Source organism: Sus scrofa, chromosome 13 (assembly GCF_000003025.6).
Source record: "Sus scrofa isolate TJ Tabasco breed Duroc chromosome 13, Sscrofa11.1, whole genome shotgun sequence".
In the NCBI taxonomy this organism is placed as follows: Eukaryota; Metazoa; Chordata; class Mammalia; order Artiodactyla; family Suidae; genus Sus; species Sus scrofa.
In genome coordinates, this window is record NC_010455.5 from 74,596,288 (window position 1) to 74,623,013 (window position 26,726).

The following is a 26,726-nucleotide window of genomic DNA, read 5'->3' on the forward strand; positions in this document are numbered from 1 at the left end:
CTTCATCTACTCAGTCCACATTTATTGAGTACCTGTATGCTGGGCACTGAGCTCTGCTGAGGAGGCAGAGATGAGAGACTGTCCCATCTAAGGGACACACGGGTCAGTGGTGGGGAAAGACAGAAAAGGGTGAGGATAAAGTCCAGCATAACAACTACAGTGATAGAGATATACCCACAGGGGATATGGGGAGTACAGAGGATGCCCAGGGCAGCCTAACCCGGGTTTTGAAGGATAGGTAGGAGTTCACCTGGCAAAGAAAGAAAGCATGGAGGCCAGGTGACCTGGTTAGGTCACAACATGCAGCAGTAGCAGCATGAGTCAATGTCTGGAGGCTGAAAAGTCCTGTGGCTGCTCAGAAAAACAATTCAGCTCATAGCAGGGGAGGAAAGAAGAGATAAAGCCAGAGTGAAGAGCAGGGCCAAGTCGTGGGAGTTTATTCAAGAGCACACCCCTGAATACATTCAAATTTGTATCTTAATTAATTCCAGCAGAAATGAGAACAGAAAGGTGGAAAGCAGTTCCTCCAAATCTAGAACTCAGAGAGAAACAGAAAGTTAGAGAGTCAGGAAGAGAGAAAGAGATGTCACGGAGGGAGACCAGCTGTCAAAGCCCCCCAGGGTCACCGTATCTTGATGTGCCTGGTGCTCAAAACAGATTTTATTAGGGCAGCTGTAGAAAATTAGCCCCTGAAAGGGCAGCTCATGAAAAAGAAACCCTTCTGACACAGTGCTCAGGATTACTAGTGATACGGTGCTGTTTAAACCCAAAGCAAGCCCTCCCGTTTCCAAGGTAGCTGGAGGCAAGCTGCTGGGTGAGCTTAGAACCAGAAAATGTGTGGGGTCAGGGAAGGGGAGACCTCAGGGAAAGTGGAGCCCAGGGAACTTTGTCCTTCTCATGACAGAGGGCAACCTTTTGGGACCGGGTGCTCCTGATTGATCACCCAACACTGTGAACACCTCCATCCATGCTCATCCGACCTTCCCTACAAAGACCTTTCTCCCTTGGCCAAAGCACAGCCTGATTGATCACCCAACACTGTGAATACCTCCATCCATGCTCATCCGACCTTCCCTACAAAGACCTTTCTCTCTTGGCCAAAGCACAGTATGAGGACAAGGTCAAGGCTTGCTTGCGGTACAGACTCAGAAGTGTCCGTCATCCTGAAAGTCCCAAGTAAGACCCAAGCTTAGCTCTCGGTGTCCCCGATTCTCCCTGGATCCCCAGAGGCTGTGACTGTGCTTAGGGGCAGCTGTTGGGGAGGTGGCACCCTCTCCAATATCTGATGACTTTTCCCCTGACTCCACTGGCAGGTGTAGCCTTAACTCCCCACATGGGCTTCATATTCTCAGCCTCAGGTAACAACTATCTGGTTGAATCAGAAATGAGAGGATTAGGGTTCAAACAAAGGCTGGATGAGGGATGGGAATAGAGGGAGGCACATGATTGTGGGGAGTTGATATGTTTAAAGCTGGGAGGGAGGAGGAGGCAGGGCTGAAGGTGATTCTCAGATTGGAACCAGGTAGGAACTTGGTTGTGCCCTGAGGGCCTCCTCCCCCTAGTTGTTCATGAAGAGGCAGCACTGTGGCAGGGCTCGTTAATCCCACTGGATGTCCGGTACCAGACACTGTGCTGGGGATGGGACAGCAGCAGGACAGAAAGGCAGCTCCTGGCCTCAGGGAATTTACATTCTGGCAAAAAATTCGGAGATAACAACCAATAAACCAATGAACAAAAACTGGTATTAATTGTGGAAAGTGTCTTAAAGAAAACAAGGCAGAGAGGGGAAAATAAGGAAAATAAGGAAGGAGGTCCTACCTTGGGCAGCAGGAGAGAAGCCCATGTGGTCTAGGAAGGCCAGGCACCTGTGTGGCTAAGCCCTGCAAGCTGTGGGAGGATGGACAGGTGTGGGGCCTCAGGGGCCACTGTCAGAAGTATGGATTTTATTCGAAGCACAAGAAACACCACAGAAGAATTTTTATTTAATTTAATCATAGCAACGTGATCTGACATGAAGAGTTGAAGAAAATTACTCTGAAATCAGGATGAAGAAAAAAATAGGATTCGAGAAAGAGGGGTTAGGATGTTGCTGAGGTTCCGTGGAGCATGATGTGCACCAGGGTGACAACAGTGGAGATGTGAGAAGCAGCTAGATTTGCAATACATGGCGGGGCGGGCCGTGGGTGTAAAATTGAGCAGCCCTGGTATTGCATTAGATGTGGGAAGTTAGAGAAAGTATAATGCCACTGAGAAAGCATAATGCCAAGATCCCTAGTTTCTGGGGAGAAAGCATAATGCCAAGATCCCTAGTTTCTGGGTAGAGGTTTGTATTGTTTGTTTACTGGCTTAGAGAAGTTGGAAGGGCTGGTATTTGAGGGAAAAACTTCCATTTAGGTCATGTTAGGTTCAAGATGTCCAGGTTACGTAGAGAAGATGTCAAAGAGAGAGTGGTGCACAAGCCTGGAGTTGAGAAGAGTGGTCCAAGCTAGAGATATATGTGCAGAAGTCATCAGTACACACATTTCAATCCATGTGAGTGGATCGGATCACTTAGTGATGAAAAAGAATAAGCCCTCAAGACTCAACCCTGAGAAACTCTAGCATTTAGAGTCAGACAAGGGAGAAACTTTATGAAGGAGGTCATTGAACATGACCAATGAAGGGGGAGGAAGAGCAAGGGGGAGTGGTTCATGGAAGCCCAGAGAGGAAAGGACGCGGTGCATGACAACTGCTGCAGGCAGGTCCGATGAGCAGAGAGGCATCTTTTCGGCATGGTGACATGGTGGTCTTCACCGTCTTGGTAAAGATGCAGTAAGAGTGGGTATAGGGACAGATAATGATTCATTGTTCTTACTGCTAGAAGCAAATCATGCTGGACATTTATCCTAAACTCAAAAGTCAAATGTGAGAAGTGTTTCCAGGGCTCTGGCATCTGCCAGTGCCCCTGCTGAGTCTCATTTCCCCAGGGAACCCAGGCTTGCCTACCTCCTCCCCCACCTGCAGCTCTTGCTGACTCCAGATAAAGCATTTATTATACATACCCTTGGGCCCAAATGATAACCCTTTTGAAAATGCCACTTGTCCTTGCATTTTTAAAGCATAATGAATGCACCTGCCAACACCAGCTCCACTGTTTTAGTAACTGTATCTTCAGTGAGGAGGGAGTAGGAAGGGGTGAAATACTCATCATCATAGAACCAGGGTTCCAGGGCTTTTCAAATGACTATGGATGGAAAACTGAAGGGGAAAAAAATGAAGCCACTAGAGAGAAGTCTTCATTGAGTTGCCTGTGCATCCAGAAAAAGTGAACTGGGGACAGTGCTAGACCACACACTAGTGGACCACAGCAGCGGTCTTACCCCCCAATCCTTGAACAATTGCTCTTGCCCAAGACAAATAACAGTAAAGCCATAGTGACCCTTCGTGGACGACTTCCTCTACGCCAGGCAGTGGGCCCAGTGCTTTAGGTGCCTCACCTCATTTAATTCTCACAACTACCCCAAGAGGCGGGGAGTGGTATTATCCACATTTATGGATGAGATCACTGAATCTTAGAGTCGCTTATCCAAGTAACTAGCCCAAGCTGGTGAGGGAGGAACTGGATTCAAGAAGAGGCCAAACATGGTTGTTTGCCTACATGGTGTTTATCCTGCTTGGAGAGGTGGGGACGTGTTCCTCAGGGTGGGACGTGACTCAGAGGCAGAACTGATCAGAGGAGGGAGGAAGGGAGTCAGCAAGCTCCCGCCCGCCTCCAGTGTATCCAGTAGCTCCGGCTAGAAGCTTAGAGGCTTCATCCTCAAATCCTCTCCCTCGCTCTCCTCATGTGCCACCCCACTATCCCTACAACCACCCTAGTCAAATGCCATCGAGTCCCCTGGATGAATGCAGGACCCCCCAACACACACACACACACAGCTGTGTCTTCCCTGCAGGAGTTGGAGGGATCTACTTACCATGTAGGCCACCCCTGTGCCCTGCTCGAAACCTCCCAGAGGCTGCTCAGGAAATGCCACCTCCTTTCCACTGTTCCTGAGGCCTTCCCCCAACAATCTGGCCCTTGCCTGCCCTCTAACCATGTCTCCTGCCGTAGATGCTGATTCCCCCAAACAGGGCAGAGCCTGGCACAGAGGAAACAATCACATGCTGAAGACATGAAAGCAGGTGTGAGTGAGTGGATGAATAAAGAAGCTTCATAGAGGAAGCCGTATTCGAGACAAGCATTAAAGTGGGAAAGGGTTTCTCGGGCAGCAAAGGCCAGGGGTGTCAGGTGGTATGACCAGGTTCTAGACAGAGGCGACAACAGAGGCTGGGACAAGGAGTAGGTCCTGGAAGAGCCTCGTGGGCGGCCATTCAGGACGGGAGGCAGGTCTTTGCAAAGCAGAGGTTCCCAAAATCTAGTGTGCATTGTAAACCCCTGAAAAGCATGTTAAAATACAGATGGCTCAGCAGTAATGAACCCAACTAGCACCCATGAGGATACGGGTTTGATCTCTGGTCCCGCTCAGTGGGTTAAGGAGCTGGCATTGCCGTGAGTCATGGGGTAGGTCACAGATTTGGCTTAGATCCCATGTTGCTGTGGCTGTGGCTGTGGTATAGGCCTGAAGCTGCAGTTCCAATTTGACCCCTAGCCTGGGAACTTCCATAAGCCGCAGGTGTGGCCCTAAAAAGCAAAAAATAAATAGATAAATGAAATAAAATACAAATGGGTAGGACCCACTCCAGAGATCCTGACTCAGGCATCTGAGAAATGGTCCAAGAATTTGCATTTCTTAGAAGTTTTAGGTGATCAGTCCAGGGACCACATTTTGAGAACCACTAGTATAAGTCTGCTGAGGAAACCTACCTAGGGAGGTGCAGAGGAAGATAGCTCCAGGGAAGTCAACTGAGGTAGCTGCAGGCTGAGCCCAGAGCAGTGTGAGGAACGCAGCCAGCAGGCAGCCCTCCCTCTCCCCTCCCTGCCCACCCCTCACAGAGAACCTACCTCTGCCCACCTTGACTTCTGACTGCTTCCCCTGATTATCAGCCTCACCTGCTCATTCACAGCATTTTATGCTTTGAGGGTGACTTTTGTTTCTGGCTCCAGCAGAATTAAGAGGTCCTGAGTCCTAGTCGCTCAAGATCAGCTAATCTCACATAGCAGTTCACACTGATACTGCTGACAGTGTCTTTTTTTTTTTTTAATTTTATGTAAGTGGAATTTTTTATATACACTATTTTGTGACCTGCTTCTTTTTAAAAATTGTAGTAAAATACACAGAACATAAAATTCTCCATCCTGGGAGTTCCCATCATGACTCAGTGGTTAACAAATCTGACTAGGAACCATGAGGTTGCAGGTTTGATCCCTGGCCTCGCTGAGTGGGTTGAGGATCCGGCATTGCCATGAGCTGTGGTATAGGTCACAGACGCAGCTCGAATCTGGCATTGCTGTGGCTCTGGTGTAGGCTGGCAGCTATAGCTCTGATTAGACCCCTAGCCTGGGAACCTCCATATGCCATGGGTGCGGTCCTAGAAAAGACAGGCAGACAAATAATAATAATAATAATAATTCACCATCCTAACCATATTTGAGTGTGCAGTTCAGTGGCATTAATTATGGTTACATTATTATACTATCATCACCACTATCCATTCTCAGAACTCTTTCTTTTCTTTTTCCTTTTTGCTTTTTAGGGCCACATCTGAAGCATATGGAGGTTCCCAGGCAAGGGGTCTAATCGGAGCTACAGCTGCCGGCCTGCGCCAGAGCCACAGCAATGCCAGATCCAAGCTGTATCCACGAGCTACACCACAGCTCACGGCAATGCTGGATCCTTAACCCACTGAACGAGGCCAGGGATCAAACCCAAAACTTCATGGTTCCTAGTCAGATTCGTTTCCACTGCACCATGATGGGAACTCTTTTTTCTTACAAAAGGGAAACTCTGTACCTGTTATGCAATAATTCCTCTTTCCCCACTCCCTCCAAACCCCTGGCAACCATTCTACTTCTGTTGCTATGTATTTGACTAATCCAGGAACCTCAAGGGGAATCATACAGTATTTATGCTTTATCAACTGGCTTATTTCACGTAGCATAATGTCATTAAGGTCCATCCATGTTGTAGCAACGTGTCAGAATTTCATTACATTTTAAGGCTGAAAAATATTCCATTGTTTGTATAGACTACCTTTTAATTATCCATTTATCCACTGAGGGCCACTTAGGTTGCTTCCCATTTTGGCTGTTGCAAACATGGATGTGCAATATCCCTTCAAGTCCTGCTTCCACTTCTTTTGCGTACCTACACAAAAGTGAGATTGCTGGAGCACTGGGTGGTTTCTAGCTTTAATTTTTTGAGGCACTGCCGTACTGTTTGCCACAGCTGCAGTTCTGTTTTACATTCCCATCACTAGTGCACAAAATGTCCAATCTCTCCACCTGCTCATCAACACTCGTTATTTTCTGTGTGTTTTTTTAATAGTGGCCATCTTGATGGGTATAAGGTAATATCTCACTAGTTTTGAGACAGTGTCTCTTTTTAACAGGAGGCCCCATGTTGAGTTATGTGGCCTTGATGGTAGGGGTCCCAGCTCTGTTTGGGCAGAAGGACAGAGAGAAAGAAAAGATATCATCTGCTAGGGTCCCCAGCATGCCATGTGCAAGCAGCCAGTTGCCTTAAATCCGCCCTTGAGTTCAGTGTTATATCAGTTTATACTTTTCTCCTACTAGAAAACCATGCAGGAGTGGTCCCAGGGTTGGGACTAAATGTGCTGGCATTCACAGCATCGATCAGGGACTGTACATCTTAGAGTCTGGTATTTTTATTTCCCCCGGATCAGAGAAGTGAGGTTTATTTGCATCCACTTCAGCCACCAATCCAAGAGGACCAGACCGTCACTGTCTGCCTCTCGCAGTTTTAAATACCAATATCTTTCCTCTCTAGGGCCTGGCAGTAAAGTTCACAGCAGCACAAGCCCCTGGAGAGTCAGACCCACAGACCTGCCCCAGCTCTTCTCAGTTCACAGCGTTTGGAATTGAAAGCACAAGGACTTGGAGAGGGAGGTGGTTTGGTTTGATTAGTTAGCGTCCCCCCCTGTTCTGCCCAGGGAAACTAGCTCTTTATCTTCATGACATGGCCCAAATAGGAACCAAGAATCCTGACTGTTCTGTGTTACAGCAAAGATAGAAAAAAATCCTTCATAATAGAGTCTCTCTTGACTCTGATGTGCCTTTTAGTTTCCCAAACTGATGACAAAGATACAAACACTTTCAAGTCACATTAACCTGATCAGCCTGCTGGCTCTGCCACTTCCCAGTGGTGTGATTTGGGCAATTTTTATATGTTCTCTGAGTTTCAACATCTTTCACCCGCAAAATGGGTGTGTTGATATCAGCATAGGAGGGGTGCTGTGAACATTTCGTGAAGTCTTTATTTTATTTTATTTTATTTTATTTTATTTTATTTTATTTTTTGTCTTTTTGCCTTTTCTAGGGCCACACCCGTGGCATATGGAGGTTGCCGGGCTAGGGGTTGAATGGAGCTATAGCCGCCGCCAGCCTATGCCACAGCCACAGCAACATGGGATCCAAGCCGTGTCTGCAACCTACACCACAGCTCATGGTGATGCCGGATCCTTAACCCACTGAACAAGGCCAGGGATCGAACCTGCAACCTTATGGTTCCTAGTTGGATTCGCCAACCACTGAGCCATGATGGGAACTCCTGCGAAGTCTTGAATGTTAATTATTTAGTGAAATGTGGGGCACAGTCAGTAAGCTGGTATCTGTATAACAGTTGGCTGGTGTTCCCATCATGACTCAGTGGTTAACAAGTCTGACTAGCATTCATGAGGACACAGGTTCGACCTTTGGCCTCGCTCAGTGGGTTAAGGATCCAGCATTGCCGTGAACTGTGGTATAGGTCGCAGACATGGCTCAGATTCTGTGATTCTGTGGCTGTGGTATAGGCCAGTAGCTACAGGTCAAATGGCACCCACTCCCTATGCTGCAGGTGCAGCCCTAAAAAGAAAACAAACGAACAAACAAGTTGGCTTTCCATGGATTAAAGGATCTGCTTTATAGTGTTTGCCAATTTCCCTAGTGTAAATACTCTCACCCACCTATGTAAATGCAGAGATGGGAAGAGATGCATTGTAGGACACGGTTTTATAGTGCCCCCCATCAACTGAAGAAAAAAGCACACCCTAAAAGTTGTCTTATTTAGGGACCTTACTGAGGATGATAGCCTAGGAGATAGTCTCTCAGCTAGCTCTAAGGAACTGCTCCAAAGAGGTAAGAGCCAAGATATAGGAGTTTGGGATTGGGAAAAAAGCATGTTGTAGAATATCAAAAGATTACAGCTAACCACACACACACACACACACAACTGCTATCTCAAGTTAATGAATTTAGTGCTTTTCTATATAAAGGAAGATGCAAGAGTCTAGCTCATTGAAATTATTCCTTTGATATGCACATTAACCATCTAGGGCCAGTATCCAAAGCCCGAAAAGATTTCTGTTTTTCTTCATCCTAAATTCCCCTCAGGGTGCACCATGGGGTTGGGGGCAAGGGGTGGGGGCTGCAATGGCTGATGGCTTGGACCTTGTAGAATGGTCTTTGTTTACTGGGATGGCAGGGAGTATTCCCTGTCCACACATCATATGAATATAATAGAAGCAAATAACCTCAAGAGCAGAGATGACCATCAAACATAGTAAAACAATGAGGAAGTGGTGCGTATTCATTACCTTTGTGTTTTCGGTATTTATTACCTTTGTTTTTAATAAATGGTAAGTTCACATAATTAAAATTTTCATGATGGCTCTGTTTAACAACCAGCTCATGAAACTGCTGAAATGTTTAACAGTCTGCCCTGGCAAGCCAGTACAAGCCAGTACAAGCCAGCTCCAGAACATGGGTGGGACACATCTGTAGGTGGGCAGCAAATCCACCTTCCTTCCCTCTTCCTTCTCTGTCCTCAGTCCACAGGAGGATTTCAGGGTTTTCTCATGTGTGATGACAAAGACGGTCCCATCTCACTGCAGACTCCCCACTCTCTTTTAGCCTTGGCTCAGCCTGCTCTGAATGTAAGCAAGGTCCCAGCCCTGGCCCCACTGCCTGGCCCTTCCTAGGCTGGGGCCCTGAGCCACCACTGACACCCAGAGGACGTGGCCTCTGAAAGGCTGAGGGGCCACGGGAGGACAGAGGAGGACTTTCTGTGGCTCACTGGTGGACTGGAGGTTTATTTTAGGATCCGGCCTGTGGAGGTGCGGAAGCATGGCCAGCAAGCTGTGCTTTGGCAAGTCAGGGCCTATAATTAGCCTCCACTTGAGGTTTGAATAAATCCCTGGTTGTTACTAAACAAGAGCAAAAGCAGGAAGTCCTCCAACTTCCCTAGCCCAGTACTTCCCAGCCTCCTAGAACAGACACTGGACAGAACTACCCCATCTGCTGGGCGGCATCCAGAGTATCCCAGGCAGCCTCCTGTCCTTGACCCGGAGTGAGGAGGCGGAGCAAGGACAGAGCCCTGGTCTTGCCTACAATCAGAGTAATTCCCCCAGGTTTCAAATTTGTCATCTGCAAAATGGCATCGCTGAGCATCCAAAGACTAGGAAGAGGGGGGTTCCTGAATGTGGGGGTGGCAATGTGTGAAGAGGACAAAGAGGGGGCTGGCCAGAACGGCCAAAGACAGCCCTCAAGGGCCTTACGTAAACAGAGCCCTCAAATGAAATCTATTCAACCACATTAACTATGTTTTCTTATTTTCTGAATTCTTGACGCTCTGGCCCTCACTATCAGGGAGAGACTGCCGCTTATGGGGCTGGTAAAGCCTTGAAATAGTAACTTGGGCACACAAACCAGCTGATCCTGAGTCAATACCCCACCTGCCTCCCCTCTCTGGCTCTCACATTCTGGAAGGCGATATTCCTCTTCCCTAACCACCCCAGGCCAGGACCAGACAACTAGGGACCACCCCTATAGCCCAGAGACAGCTAAAATTAGTCAAACCAGCCAATCCCGGCAGCTTACCCTGCCTTGCCCATTCCTTATCATGAAAACCACAACAAAGCTCTTGCCCATGCTTTCCCCTCACCCGTTCTGCTTCCTGGCCACCCCTGCTGCATCCCCTTGCGGCCCTGCAAGGATAGCTTCACCCTGCCATGGGAAGTGTGAGTAACAAATGATCTTTTCAGTATTGGTCATCTCCTGATCTGCTGGCCTCGCCACACCAGAATAAAAGCAAAATCCCAGGGGATTTTTGGGGGCTTCCAGAAAGTGATCTCCAGACTCACCTGGCTCACTCATGATCTCACCTTCCTCCATGCATGCATTCTGTCAGCAATCATTGATGGAATGTCCACCACAAGCCAGAGCTTGGAGACACTGCAGTGAACAAGAACTGACCTAGGAAGAGACACATCAGTGCAGTGAGATGAAGGCTCTGCTGGGGAAACTGGGGGAGCAACATAGCCCAGCCCTGAAACACACTGGGGACCCAGCAGCTGGGGTCTCTCTTGCCCTGTTCTTTCTCTTCTCACTCTGGTTGCTGAAGTCTGGTGCCAGATGTCTTCCCCCTAGACAGCAAAAAATTTACAACTCATTCCCTTTCAAGAGCAAAGAACTGATAAGAGCTTAAAACAGTGATTTGCATCCTTCCCTTGTTTTTCATTGTATATATTTTACATATATAATTGTATTGTATATATTATACATATATAATTTATGTATAGTTAAATATACAAATCTTTAAAGGCACAGCTTAACAAATTTTTACCTGTTATCATCAGTGTAATCTCCAGATCCAGATATGGAATATCTTTATCACTCCAGAAAATTCCCTCAGATTTGCATCCTTTTTTTGTGTGTGTGTGTTATTAAGGCTGCACCCTCGGCATATGGCAGTTCCCAGGCTAGGGGTCGAATCATAGCTACAGCTGCTGGCCTACACCACAGCTATAGCAGTGCTAAATCTGAGCCACATCTGCAACCAACACTGCAGCTCACAGCAATGCCAAATCTTTAACCTACTGATTGAGGCCAGGGATTGAATCCACATCCTCATGGATACTAGTCAATTTCGTTACCACTGAGCCACAATGGGAACTTCTTACAGCCTTCTCTTAAAATAAGTTATTTTATCCCCTACCTCAAAGACTGAAGATTATAGCAAAGCCAGTATGTAAAAATTACACTTTTTTTCCCTCCGGCTGCACCCATGACATGTGGAAGGTCTCTGGCCAGGTATCAAACCCTCACCACTGCAATGACAATGCTGGACCCTTAACCCATTGCACCACAAGAGAACTCCAAAATATAATGTTTTTTTAAAAAAGGAAGTCTCTCAGGTTAAGAAGAAGGACATCCCCCAGTCTCCACCTGTGAGGAACCCTGAGTGGTACTGGGTGGTAAGTTTGAAAAGTTAGACTCTGTGAAACCCCCAAACCGAATATACAATGCTCATGTTTACGTGTATGTTTTGAGAGTCGCGCTATCCAATACAGTGCCTGCTGGCCACCTGTGGATATTTAAATTTAAATTATTTAAGTTTAAATAAGGTTAAATGTTCAGTTCTTCAGTCACCTTTACCACCTTTCGAGCATTCAGTAGCCAAGTGTGGCCACCAAGTTGGACAGCAGATGTAGAACACTTCCTTCATCACAGAAAGTTCTATTGGGCAGCACGGGTCCAGAGATTTCATCAGCTTCTCAAAGGTATCCATGAAGAGAAAATGTTAAGAGATCCTAAACCAAGCCAGTGAAACTTCATTTATGGAGCCAGAAATTTTGCTGGAGAGCCGAAAGCTCATCGTTGTGGCAGAGGTTACAAACAAGTCTGCCTTGATTAATTTTTTTTTTTTTTTGGTCTTTTTAGGGCTGTACCCTTGGCATACAGAGGTTCCCAGGCTAGGGGTTCAGTCGGAGCTGTAGCTGATGGCCTATGCCACAGCCACAGCAACCCCAGGTTCAAGCTGCATCTGTGACCTACACCACAGCTCATGGCAACACTGGATCCTTAACCCACTGAGCGAGGCCCGGGATCGTACCTGCATCCCCATGGATGCTAGTCAGATTCGTTTCTACTGAGCCATGGCAGGAAATCTGTGCCTGGTTTTGGTTCAAAAATCCAACCCTAAAAGCTCTTAAAAGATATCCAGGTTTTATACTTTAATGTCCTTCTCCTCCCCCTTTTCTATCTGCCATGAGAAAGATGCTCTCAGCTCCCAGGAACCCATATGTCCAGCTCCAGGCATGGCAGAAAGTAGGAAGACATTGAGGTGACTTTGTCTTTGGTTGCGCTCATTCTAGGTGGGCGAGGCGGTCCTGGAAAACGCACGGCTCATGCTGCACACAGAGAATATCCAGGCGGGTGCGGATGACTTTAAGGAGAGGTAATGCTTCAGCACAGTCCCTCCCCACCCCAGACTCCTGGGCCACTCTGGTAATGTGGTCCTGCAGTCTGCAGCAGGCACCCAGACTTGTGGATGGCTAAGAGGGTAACAGAGATTCTGGAGAATCCAGAGTCAAGACTGTCTGTCTCAAAATGCTTGCAGGCCTAAATCAGGGTCTCAGAGATTTTTCCAATGTCACTTGTTTAGTTAGAGCAGGGGTCTTCAAAACCTGGTGTGCATCAGAACCCCCTGTGGGGCTGATGGAAAACTCAGATTGCTATGCCACCCCTTAGAGTTTCTGATTCAATAGGTCTCAGGTGGGACCCAAAACTTCCATTTCTAACAAGTATGTTGGTCCTGCTAGTCCTGGGAATACACTTTGAAAACCACTGGTTTAGAGTAATGCTTCTCACTCTTGGTTGCATATTAGAATTACCTGGACACTTAAAAATGCCAGTGCGCAAGCCCCAAAGATTAATTGAACCAGAGTCCTGAGTGTGGGGCCCAGCTTCTCTCCTTTTTAAGTTCACCAGGTTTTCTTTTCTTTTAAGGGCAATACCTGTGGCATATGGAAGTCCCCAGGGTAGGGGTCAAATGGAGCTGCAGCTGCCGGCCTATGCCACAGCCACGGCAATACCAGATCAGAGCCACATCCGCAACCTATGCAGCTTGTGGCAATGCCAGATCCTTAACCCACTGAGGGAGGCCAGGGATCAAACCTGCATCCTCATGGAGGCTAGTTGGGTTCTTAACCCACTGAGCCACAGGGGGAACTCCTTATCAGGATTCCTTGATGTCCACCCATCCTTGAAAACCACCTCTTTGGAGTCTAATACAGTGTTTCCTACAATGTGGCTCATTTTAAGTCATGTAAAGATATTTTACTTTAATAGTCATGTATTTATTTTTATAGTTACCTTCTGTTTATGGCCCATGAAACTGTCTTTCCACTCTAGTATTACCATTTATAGGAGCAATTTAAAATTTATTTAATATAGAAAGCTCTTAAAGTTTATTGATTTCAGATTTACTCTTTAAATAGACAAATATAAGGGACAATACAAAGTAAATAATGATAAAGAAATACATGTTTAGGGCTAAATCATGAAGGAGAGTGAGGTTTGTGAAACACTGGCCTAATGGAGAAGCAAAATGGAAAGTTGCTTTCATGGATGAACACAGTGATTTTGAGAATATTATGTGGGGAAGGTGTCCTGGGAGTTGAGCAAATGGGTGGGTAATGTTATTCCCTAAGCAGCAGAGATGAAGAAGAAAGGCATATAGTTGGGAGTCTCTGGGGAAGACATGATGCGATAGCCACACTTTAGGAATATAAGTATATTGTGAGAGTTCCCACAGTGGCACAGTGAGTTAGGGATCTGGCATTGCCCCATCCATGGCATAGGTTGCAGCTATGGCTTGGATTCTATCCTGGCCCAGGAACTTCAATATGCTGAGGTGTGGCCAAAAAAGAAAAAAAAGGGGGGGGGGATGTTGTGATGAAAAAGGGAATCTTGGAAGTTCCATTGTGGCTCAGCAGTAAGAAACCTAACTAGTACCCATGAGGATGCAGGTTCAATCCCTGGCCTTGCTCAGTGGGTTAAGGATCCAGCACTGCCATGAGCTATAGTGCAGGTTGCAAATGCAGCTCAGATCTGGCATTGCTGTGGCTGTGGTGTAGGCTGGCAGCTGCAGCTCCAATTCAGCCCCCAGGCTGAGAACTTCCATATGCCACAGGTATGGCCCTTAAAAGCAAAAAATGAAAGGAAGGAAGGAAGGCAGGCAGGCAGGCAAGCAGGACAGCCTGCCTGGGATGCAACAGTGTGCAGGCTTGAGGGATGGGTTGAAGAACTAACCAGCTAGATTTGAAAACTGACTACATAGACAGCCTGAAAAGAGAAGATTAAAGGTAAGTTCCAGGCTTTGAACTTGAGTAATTTAGAAGACTGGGGAGGGAGGCTTGTCTAAATTCCAGGGGTCAATAATGAGTTTGGCTTTAAGGAAGCTGAGTTGAGCTGATGGTGGAGCAAAAAAGCAGAAATGAGGTGACACCATAGGCAGTGTTGGGTCAGCGTGGCCTATAGGTCAAGGCAAGACAGTTCTGGATGTCATGAACACCCAGGAGTTCTAACTGCAGCACCATTCCAAGTGGGGGGGGGGTGAAAAAAAGCTAAAAGCTTAGAAGCATCTTTGGAGGATATCATAGAGATAATTCATATCCTCAGAGGACTTCCAAAAAAAATGGTCTGTAGAAGACCAAAACCCCCATTAATGCTGAATGGATGTGCTGGAAGGGACAAGGCCTCACCTAGAGAGGTGAGCAAAATAGAACTCCAGAGGTACGTAGGGGATTCTTTCAGCTTGGGTCAAAGGGACCAGTCCCACAGCTACATGTAAATCAATGAAATTGGAACATACCCTCACACCATGCACAAACATAAACACAAAATGACTTAAAGATTTAAATATAAAACATGATACCATGAAACTCCAGAAGTGAATATAGACAAAACACTCTGACATGAATTGTACAAATGTTTTCTTAAGTCAGTCTCCCAAAGCAGTAGAAATAAAAACAGGAGTTTTTGGATCTGGCTTTGCCGTGGCTATGGGGTAGGCCGGTGGCTATAGCCCTGATTGGACCCTAGCCTGGGAACCTCCATATGCTTGGGTGTAGCCCTAGAAAGAAAAAATACAAAAAAAAAAAAAAAAGAAAGAAAGAAAAGAAAGAAAAGAAAAAGAAAGAGAGAAAAACTGCAAAAATAAATAAATAAAGCACACTTGATTAAAAGGGGTGGAGGGGGCATACAAATCCCAGTTACATGCATGAGTTCTACTTCAGCTGGAAGGACAGGACTTATTTCCAAATGGACTAAGTGTTAAAAAGAGTACATTTATGTAGAAAACCTAATTCTACATATAGAGTACAGAAAAAAATGTTTCAGAAACCTTCCCCCAAGTGCTGATTCAAAGGTACAGGGCCAGCTCTGAGGAAAGTCTCTGGTAGGATGCCACAGGACTTGTCCTTGGTCCCTTCATTTACTATTTTTAACTACAAAGTGCTCGAAAGTAAAGTGGTAGATGATACAAAGCCAGCAGGGTTGGTGAAGAGGAGAATGACAATCATGATTCAAAATGACCCCAACATGTTGGAACAATTGAGATTGAAAGAGAATAAACATGAACTCCTATTTTGGGGTTTAAATACCAGGTGCACCCAGAGAGGACAGGGCAATTGGGCTTAAAAGCAACTTGTGAAAAAATGCTCCAGTGTTCTACTTGGTAAGTGACTCAATATTAGTCAGCAGCAAATAGAGCTGGTCAAAATGAAATTAACAAACATACAAGGAAACGAAAACCCACAATGCAAATCTTAGGGTCCATGATGAATAGAATTAAAGGACTGAAAAAAAAGATTTGTTCAGACAGTCCACAGGACTCTGAACTAATCAGGCAACATCTGGAGTTTTGCATTTCATTTTTCATTCCACATTTTTAAAAGGACGTAGAGCAATTGGGGCATTTCTAAACATTCCACAATTACATCTTAAAACTGGTGCTGGGAATCAAAGATGAATTCGAAGGTCATAGTCTCTGCCCTTGGTAATGATGGATATGGAAGCCATGCAGAATGAAGAAAAGAACTGGGAACATTGGAGTTCTTGAGGTTCATGAGGTTGTGGGTTCAATCCCTGACCTCGATTAGTGGGTTAAGGATCCAGTGTTGCTGTGAGCTATGGTGTACGTCGCAGACATGGCTTGGTTCCTGCGCGCTATTGCTGTGGCATAGGCTGGTGGCTACAGCTCCAATTTGACCCCTAGCCTTGGAACTTCCATATGCCGCAGGTGCGGCCCTAAAAAGACCAAAAAAAAAAGAAAGAAAGAAAGAAAGAAAGAATAATGATGGCAACACTGGTCCCCTTACCTGGATCTGATCTCTTGGAGAAGCTTTCCCTGGAGATCTGTGTTTCCAGTGCCCCGTGAGGATGGCACCCTGTTAAGCCATGTACCCTGTTATCAGAGAATGGCCGAAATACTTTCGTTTTAATATATCAGCATATAACAATTGCATTAACAGTGTCCTCAAACCCTGGAACAGTGACTTTAAACACACACTGCCTATCTCATAATTGGCCTGTTGGTCACATTGATAATCGGATTGTTTTTCTTTGGTGTTGCCCAGCTCTGCTGATTGAGTTCCTTTACCTGCAGATATGAAAATGAGCAGCCATTTCGAAAGGCAGCAGAAGAGGAAATTAACTCTCTGTATAAAGTCATTGATGAAGCAAATTCAGCAAAAATGGATCTGGAGAGTCAGATAGAAAGCCTGAAAGAAGAACTTGGCTTTCTGTCAAGGAGCTATGAAGAGGTAGGCGGGAGCTGGGTTGCCTGCAGGACCAGAGACCCTCACCTGTCTGGCTGAGCTTCACAACACAGATGACGGCAGCCTCTTGGCTTAACCCGCCCAGGGCTGCAGGCAAAACATGAGTAAAATATTTTCAAATCCTTGGAGTGGGTGAGGTTACCCTGAGTCTCAAAATCAATGGCTTCAGGGACCAGGCTGGTACATAAATGAGGCAGCAGCAGGTCCAAGCAGGAGTGAGTGACAGATCCTACATTAAACTGGAGGGAAGAGTTCCTGTCACAGCTCAGTGGTAACGAACCTGACTAGTATCCATGAGGATGCAGGTTTGATCCCTGACCCCGCTCACTGGGTAACGGATCCATGTTGCGTGAGCTTGTGGTGTAGGTCGCAGACATGGCTCAGATCCTGCGTTGCTGGGGCTGTGGTGTAGGCCAGCAGCTGCGGCTCCAATTTGACCACTAGCCTAGGAACTTCCATATACTACAGGTGTGGCCCTAAAAAAAAAAAAAAAAAAAAAGGAAAGAAAGAAATTGGGGGGAACATCTGCTAGGCTGCAGTTTAGACTTTTTTCCAACACTGGACAAGCAAACAAAGTAACTCCAAGAATAGATCCAGGCTGTGGTTTAGTCACACTCCCCAGTGAAATTAGGTCAGATTCCTGAATGACAGGACTGAGGGGACCGCCAATGATGATGTGGTCCAGTGTCCCACAGAACTGCACTGATTCTAAACTGCTTCACACCTGTCACTGAGCCAAGACCTAAAGTGCTTGCAGTGGAAAAAGTCAAAACCACTTAACCACGTTCACACTGGGAAGTTCCTTCTTTTGTCCAACCTTGAGCTTACTGGGGACCAACAAGCCCACTTCTTCCTGTTCTTAGCTCACCACTCTCCAACAGTAACCCTTTAAAACCTCCGCAGCTATCTTTAAATCTCCTTCCGCCTACTTGATGAAATTTATAAATCTCATCTTGCTCTTGTTGCTTCCTTAGCATTCTTATTTCAGTATTTATTTATTTTGATTTTTGCTTTGGGTGAGCCTGGGCTTGTGAAGAAGACCAGCCTAAGAAACACATCCCGAGGAAAGGAGACTATGGTGCCCATGCTGGAAAGAGGACCAGGAACTTTGCTCGTTTCTGTGAAGCCCCACATTTGGCCGCAAAGTATTGCTCACAGAGCTGGGCTTCAGATGGCTAAAATTCTGTGTCTTTTCTTTCTCCTCTGGAACTCACTGGGGTGTATGTTGTCGTTTTCAGGATGTGAAAATGCTCTACAAACAGCTGGCAGGGTCTGAGCTGGAACAGTTGGATGTGCCCATTGGTACTGGCCTGGACGACATCCTTGAGACCATCAGAATTCACTGGGAGAGAGATGTCGAAAAGAACCGGGTGGAGGCGGGAGCCTTGCTCCAAGCCAAGGTGAGAGGCAGGACCAGCATCTTCACTCTGGCCTGTGCAGAAGGAGCCAAGCAAAGACGAATAGCAGGGGAAGCTAGGAAGGAGAGCAATGGACTAGGAGTTTGTGGGGCAGTAGATACAAACCATTACATTTAGAATGGATAAACAACAAGGTCCTTCTCTATAGCACAGAGAACTGTATTCAATATCCTATGATAAACCATAATGGAAAGGTCTATGAAAAAGAATGTATATGTGTATATAACTGACTCACTTTGCTGTACAGTAGAAATTGGCACAACATTGTAAATCAACTAGACTTTAATTTTAAAAATTTTTAGAAGATAAATAGCAGCCAAAATCAAAAGAAGAAATGCAACCATTTCAATCTTGTTAGACAGAAAAGACACACAAAAATAATGGCTTATTATTTACCTGTCTAAATGCCAGATATGTTTAAAATGGTAATACTCAGGAGTTCCCATCATGGCTCAGCGGTTAATGAACACAACTAGGATCCATGAGGATCGGGTTCAGTCCCTGGCCTCTCTAAGTGGGTTAAGGATCCAGCATTGCTGCAGCTGTGGTGTAGGTCAGCAGCTGAAGCTCCAATTCAACCCCTAGCCTAGAAACCTCCATATGCCTTGGGTGTGGCCCTAAAAAGCAAAAAAAAAAAAAAAGTAATAATACTCAATGCTGGCAAGCACATGGAGAAGTGGGTGATATTCTGAGCTGTTAGGAAGCACAACCTGGCATCTTTGAGGAAGGAATTTGATGATTATGCATTGAGAGGCTTAAAATACCCCTACCTACCATTTGAATAATCTGGACCCCATCCTAAAGATGTAATTGAAAATACAGATAATAAAGTTCACACCCAGATATACCCACTGAAGTATTTATTATTACCAGAGTGAAAAAAAAATTGGGAGGAAAACAGACAAATGTTGAGTAATAGGTAGGAGAAAGACTAAGCTACAACCTAACCAGGCAATGAAATATCTGGCAGTTTTCAGAAATGATGTTTATGAAGCATTTAGAGCAATACAGGAAATGTTCATGCAATAAGGGAAAAGGGGGAGGGGGAGGAAGAGAGCACAGAATGGTATATACCAAGGGCCAGCAAACTTGTTCTGTAAAGGACGCAACAGTAAATACTGAGGCTTCCTGGGCCAGCTGGTCTCCAGGCAGTACTCAGCTCTGCCGCTATGGTGTGAAAGCAGCGGTAGACAGGAGGTAACCAGTGAGAATGGCTGTGTTCCAATAAAACTTTATTTATAGAAACAGGAGTAGGCTGGATTTGGCCTCTGGGCTGCAGTTGCCAATCCCTGCTGTACACAGTAGGTAAAGCACAGACAAAGAAACTAGGCATCAGGATTAACAAGCAGTTTATTGTACTTCAGTTACACTTCAAGGAAGCTGTAAAAAAAAAAAAATCAGAAAGAAAACACTAAAATATAAAGGTATTAGCATTAGCAGTGGTTGTCTTTAAGTGGGGGAACCCATTTCACATTGAGATTTTTTTTCTTGTTTCTGACTCTTTCTCAAGTTCTTCTTAAGTAGTGTGAATTACATTCGTGGAGGGAAAGCATCTTTTAATGAAACTCACAAATAAGAGGAGTTCCCGTCATGGCACAGCAGAAATGAATCTGACTAGGAACCATGAGGTTGTGGGTTCGATCCCTGGCCTCGCTCAGTGGGTTAAGGATCCGGCATTGCCATGAGCTGTGGTGTAGGTCGTGGAAGCAGCTCAGATCTGGCATTGCTGCAGCTGTGGCACAGGCCAGCAGCAACAGCTCCGATTAGACCCCTAGCCTGGGAACCTCCATATGCCATGAGTGCAGCCCTAAAAAGCAAAAAATAATAATAATAATAAATAAACAACTCATAAATAAGAAAGAAATTAATCAGAAAAAAGAATGCACAGGGTTTGTTCCTTTCTCCATCTCCCTCCCATTCATGACTCTGGAATTCTGAGGCAAGGATGAAAAGGGCAGAAAAGGAAGGAAGGTGTGAAGGAAGTGGGGAAAATAAAGTAGCACTTGAAAGAAGGCAAGAGGTCTTTGTGCTGCTCCTGAGGTCTTGGTGACTATTGAGTGGGTGTCAATCCTGGCCTCACAATAAAATTGTTTCAGGGCATTTTCAAAAACACTCAGGCCCAAGACCAGTTAAATCAGAAGAAGGAAAGGACTTCATGGGTTTTAAGCTCACTGATGATTCTAATACTCAGCCAGCATCAGGAGCCACGAGAGTTGATAAAAATTTACCAAGAAAAAAACCAGGAGCAACTTTTCTGACCCGTGTTCTTCCAGGCCCCCCTCAACCCCTGCCCTACAACTATTAACAGGAAACTTCTCTGCAGGGTTTTCACCAAGTCAGGATCCCCCCCAGTGTTCTCCAACCCAGAAAATGTTTTCCACTCCCCAATTCTCCACCCCCTATCCCTTTTCAACAGCTTTTCTTTCCAACCTTCAGTTCTTTGGGCCAGGTCACTACAGATAACTTCCATAGCCAATAGTGCTTAGTAACACCATGAAATGCAGTCCCCACAATCAGTGAGAATTGAAACAACACAGAAAGAAAGTGAAACCAAATCATGGATTGGATTTGGGCCCATTGCTTCTTAGGGGATTTATGAACCCTCACAATGAATGACCCCAGGGAATCAATCGCCCTTCCTCATTTTAGAGGTGAGGAAACAGAGACCTACAGAGGGCAGTTGATGTCCTGAGGTCACACAGCTAGTTGTAGCACCACCGCTCATCTCTCATGGCTCTCGATCCAGGGCTCTTTTCTCTGCGCTGGGCTGTCACTTCTCCTTGGCTAGGTTCCCAAAGCTAATTGCAGTGTCCAAGCAGTTTGCAAACTTGCGTCTGTCCCAACACTCTGGGGATCCACACCACACCACAGTGATCATCTCTTTGGGAAAGGGTGGAGGGGCATCGTAATTAACAGAAATAAACACAGCATGGTGTGGAAAAAAAAGCTGGTCATTATTATTCACCCCTCACCCTCTTGAGAATCATTACCAGCCCAACAGTGATTCAAACATTAATTCTGAACAGATTCGTTAGTGTTTTTTTTTAATAGAGTAATCTGAAAGCTACATCTCAGGGAAAACAGATAGTATTTGTTTCAGTTTGGCTGACGCTGCCCAGGCCTCTTGCAGAGAGGCAGAGCTCAGAAAATATTTGCACAATGAGTGAATTCCTCCGATCATCAGCGGAGATCAGAACTGACAGCCAGAAGTCCTCCAATAAATAGTTTTGTCAGTTGCCGCCATGCCCTGGGGGGCTGACTCTTGCCCAGCCTCAGCATCTCTTGCCGGTTTCTTGGCGGCAAAGCATAGATAGGAAATGGCTTAGCACACGCTGCTTTCAAAAACCTTTTGCAGAGGGAATATAAACACTTATTTAATTATCTCTCAGCCCGGGGAGGCTGAAAATTAATTGACATGATTAATTTCTGTCTTCATTTAGGTTCCCCCAGAAACTGATCCTGAGACAAATATTGAAGCTAGGTGGTTTGTTTGGAAGTTGGGGGAAGCGGAGAAGTGAAACAACAAAGAACACGTTATCCAACCAGCTCCTGCTGAGGGGAGACTGGAGTGTCCCCATGGGGGTCTGGAGAACAGTACAGAATATAGGAGAGGGGGGAGGCAAGGAAGCTGGGGTGGTAACACCACCTCCCTCGGTTATCTGTCATCTGTTAGCAGGTGACCTTTCAAAGACTTCCAGGCAAAGAGAGCCTCCAGGCAGAGGTACAGAGTCTAGCAGTAGAAGGAAGTTGGGGGAGCTGAGGGGTTGAGGTGGGTGCCATCAGCATCCACTACCACTTATCTGCCAACTCTTCTTATGTCTTAATCAGTAAACACTTAGAAAGAGGTTCTGGCTGGGTTTTCTGGATGTTATGGATGTCAGGAACCTCACTGGTCCAGGTTTTGGAGCTTCTCAAGTTGAGTGATTCAATGATTGAGGGATCAGATTAGTCCAGAGAATTTCCAAGGGTTTTTAAGTCTGGCGCTCCTTTTCTGTTTGTTGTAGTCACCCACCTCAGGGTATCTGAAGATTCTTCAAGAACCTCCAACGCATGTCATTCTACCCTCCAGACCTCCTGGCTAGACATGGAACATACTCCCCAGTCTGCAACCAACAGACCTGCAAAAGGCCACCTTGGGGAATCTGAGGGGATCACTGTTATTATTCACCTGTTTCCTAGATTCATGCCCTGAGACATTTGTGCCCTTAGAGTGACAAACAAAAAAGAGAGTCCTGAGTGCAAGTATGCTCTTCCTTGACCTTGGCCCCATTTAGGTCCCTTAGTGCCCTTCTTCCCTAAAACTTTTGTGGAACTTATTATAGGTGCTTTGAAATCATCTGTCCATCATTGTTAGACGACCTCGAATTCAATAATGAAACTGATAACCATTTAAGGCCGTTGGTGCTGGCTGGACTTTTGGCAAACTTTCTGCTCAATTCTCACAACAGCTTCAAAAGCAGTAACTATTGTTATTCCCATTTCTTAGATGTGTTTATTGCTAGAAGGAAGGGAGGGAGAGAGGGAAGGAGGAAAAAGAGGCAGGAGCTTCTATTTTCCCTGCTGCTGGGCTGTTTCTACTGTTTTTCTTTCACAAGTGCAACCATTTCAAAAGTCCTTTATCATCAACAGGAAAATGATATTCTGGGTAGCCAAAAAGACACTTTTAAGAATATGGAGTTCTTATGTAGCTCAGCGGGTTAAGGATCCAGTGTTGTCACTGCTGTGGTGTGGGTTTGATCCCTGACCCAAGAACTTCTGTATGCCATGGGCATAGCCAAAAAAAACTCAAAACGAAAACAAAAGAATAGTATGCAGTTATCATCTTTTATGTCAGCATCGGTCCATCATGATATACATAATCACATGTTTCTTCCAACTGACCTTTTCCGTACAATATGTGATCCTCCTGGAAACAGGGCTGCCCTGTAGGCTGAGGGCTCCCAAAAGTTTCTTTTTTTTTTTTTTTCTTTTTAGGACTGCACCACAGCATATGGAGGTTCCCAGGATAGGGGTCGAATTGAAGCTGCAGCTGCTGGCCTATGCCACAGCCACAGCAATGCCGGATCCTTAACCTACTGAGCAAGGCAAGGGACTGAACCTATGAACCTACAACCTAGTCGCATTCGCTCCCACTATGCCATGACGGGAACTCCCTGAAAGTTTCCGAATCAAGCTTAGGTGACCTTCCCCACTTCAGTTTGCCTATTGATGGAACTGAAGTCCCTCCCCCAGTTCCCAGAAGCTGATCTCTGTCCCTTATTCATTGCAGCTGGATGAGTACAATGACCAAAGACTTATTCAGTCACCAGCATGAGCTGGTGGGGTGGGAGGCCCTCATGAGTCCCTCAGGGCCAGGAACTCTATGACAGATAGAATGCTGCCACGCAACCTGCCCTGAGACGAGGTCTGCACTTGCCTCTGATCCTTTTAAGGCATTTGTGGTCAGAAACTTTATCTGAGTGGTAACCATCCAGCCTCAAACAGTCAGGATGACAGATCGTGGAGACGGTTAAGAATGAAGAGAGGTGAACAGATGGAGATGCATTGTGGGCTTTCTGATTATTGATGGTCTTAGAACTGGAAGAGCCCCTGGAGACTGACTAGAGCAGTGCCCTCTGGTAGAAACTTCTGCAGTGACGAAAGTATTCTATAATTTTGCAGCAATTCAGTGTGGCAGCTACCAGCCACGTGTAGGTTATAGAGCACTTGAAATGTGCCTGATACAGCTAAGAAACTGTTTTCAATTTTTTTTTAATTTTTATGAATTCTAATTTAAATAGTTACGCGTGGCTAGTGGCTGCCATATTGGACAGCATCTACCCATGAAGAGACTGGAAACCTTGGATAACATGTCACCACATCAACTATTTTCACAAACAGTAACTTACCCTGTAAGGACAAATATTTTACATAGGCTCTTATGGCTATGCCTTTTCTTTGTTTGCTTTTACCAAAAGGGTCAGTATTTTCTGAGATATGTGAAATTGGATTAAATGGATTTCTGCTACTCAACTGAGGTCACTGGCTGTAGTCTGTGAGATGGCTGGATGTGGTCTTGCCAGGACAGCTGGCTGGGAGAGTTTCTTTCAAGGAGAATAGAGAGGGCAGACCCCTGAGAGCATCTGTGATCTGGGGGGCCCTGTGTGCTTAGGAGTGGCTGTAATCGCCAAGGGCTTTACAGTGAAATCAGCCCTGAAGGGTGCACTCACAGACAGCACTGGAGGGGAGTCACCTAGTATTTCTTTTTGTTTGTTTGTTTTGTCTTTTTGTTTTTTTTTTAAGGGCCACACCTGCCGCATATGGAAATTCCCAGGCTAGGGGTTGAATCAGAGCTGTAGCCGCCAGCCTATGCCACAGCCACAGCAACACAGAATCCGAGCTGTGTCTGTGACCTACACCACAGCTCACAGCAACGCTGGATCCTTAACCCACTGATAGAGGCCAGGGATTGAACCCATGTCCTCATGGATGCTAGTCGGGTTTGTTAACCCCTGAGCCACTATGGAATCTCCTAGCATTTCTTATACCTCATACTATGTCACAGAGCGAGCTTTGCTGAAGGGCCCCAGCTTGCTTTTTATTTCCTTTTTATTTATGCATTTTAATATATAATACCTTCACTTAGTTCAAAATTCACAATGTACAAAATGATACACAGTAAAAAGTGTCATCCAACACCCAGTCTCTGTTATGGGATCAACAAGTATTCTCCTTTACCTCTGTGTCCTTTTAGAGACATTTTATGTGTATGCAAGATAATACATATCCATTTTCTCTCTCTTTTTACAAAAAAAGTAGTATTCAGAACATACTGCTTTTTAGCTGCATAATATTGTACCACAGGGGGCAGCAGACTACGGCCAACAAGCCAAATCTGACCCAGTGCCTATTTCTCTCAAATAAAGTTTTATTGGAATGTAGCCATGCTTACATTTACATATTGTCTGTAGCTGCATTTGCATTACGCCTGCTGAGTTGATTAGTTGTGACAGAGACCATAAGGCTTGCTAAGCCTAAAATATTTACTATCTGGCCCTTTAGAGAAAAATCGCCAACCTTTGCTCCAGCTAATGGGTATTCCAGGGTTCATTTAACCTGTGCTCTGCTGATGAATATTCGGGTGGCTCCAATCTTTTGCTATTATAAATAAGACTATTCACTGACTTTGGATGTCACTCATTTCCCAATATAGAAATGTGTCTGATGTTTAAATTTATAGACACGGAATCACTGAGGTGAAAATGATGTGAATTGGTAATTTCGACAAATATTGCCAAATTACCCTCTGTCAAGGTTATAGCAATTTACATTTTCATCAGAAATATTTGAGATTCCTGTCCTCCACATCCTCACTGATACTGAGTTCTCACATTTTGTGATCTTTGCCAATATTATAAGTTAAAAATGGTTTTTCAGTATACTTTTATTTTGCATTTCTCATATTATGAGGAAGGTAGAACATCTTTTTATATGCTGAATTTCATTCATATTTGCTTTTGTGTGTCCTGGAGATCATATCTTTTTCCCTTTTTATTAGATCTTGCACTGTTTTCTTTTTGTGTTTCTTTCTTTTTCTTTTTCTTTTTTTTTTTTTGGCCATACCTGTGGCATGAGGAAATTCCACTGATGCAGCATCCTCACCCCACTGACCACATGGGAACACCAGGTGTTGCATTCTTTATTACTGGTTTGTAGCAACCGTTTGTGCATTGGAGAAATCAGTCCTCTCTCCATGACACAAGTTGCAAATATGCTTCCAGCTTGTCACTTGTCTTTCCTTAAGTTATGGTAGTTCCAGCTGGCTTTCAAAAGATATTGTTAGCCAGTAAGGAAGGGTTCGTATAAGAGCCAGGAGACCAGGCTTTGGTTGCTGTAGCTGTGAGCCATGGTGGTGTGTCCCAGCTGGGATCGCTAGGGCCAGGGGTTGGGGAATGTCCACTTGAGCCTTGAGCAGAAAGCTCTTCCCAGAAGAATTATTTTCTGAGTGTAAGATTGCCTTTTCTTATTCACAGTGGAAACACAGATCTTAAGCAGGCCAGGCCACTCATCTGCTTTGCCATTTAGGCTTCTCCAATAATTACTTTAAGAAGAAAAATATATTTTCCTCCCCAGAGTAACACTCATCACTGAGCCTCTTCTGTGTGCTTGCTCATGACCAAGAAAGTGGTCCAGCAGGCCAGGTGCTCCTCTGTGTTTCCTTTGGCAGCTTCCGCTGAGGCTGGGAATTGGTCCTACACCCTAAAGAGAGCAGCTTCAACAGCCAAGCAGTTCTCGCATAAATTCAGTCTTGGTTTGGCCTATCCAGGCCAGCTCTTTTGCCAATGTTAGCGTTTCTTTTTAATTCCCACTAAGGAGAACCCATGTCTCTAATAAAGACTAGGTGGCATCCAGCCTTCTCCCAAATAACTCCTACATCTGGCTGGGGTAGTGCAGGCAGGTGTATACTGCATGTGAAAAAAGCTAGCCTGAGCTAAATAACGTTTGTTTGACACCAGGTGACTGTAAAGTGCCTTACAATCATTATAATGGCAGGCAATCCTCCTAATGAAA

General features: G+C 45.4%; 1 protein-coding gene across 1 annotated transcript in view; it reads left to right on the forward strand.

Moving 5' to 3' along the window:
• BFSP2 (beaded filament structural protein 2) overlaps positions 1–26,726 on the forward strand; it is an 81,582-nt gene that overhangs the window by 38,410 nt on the left and 16,446 nt on the right. The window contains exons 2-4 of the mRNA XM_005669841.3: positions 12,292–12,374; positions 16,587–16,743; positions 17,997–18,158. Of these exons, the coding sequence (XP_005669898.2) occupies positions 12,292–12,374; positions 16,587–16,743; positions 17,997–18,158 (402 nt within the window). The remainder of the gene's footprint in view (positions 1–12,291; positions 12,375–16,586; positions 16,744–17,996; positions 18,159–26,726) is intronic.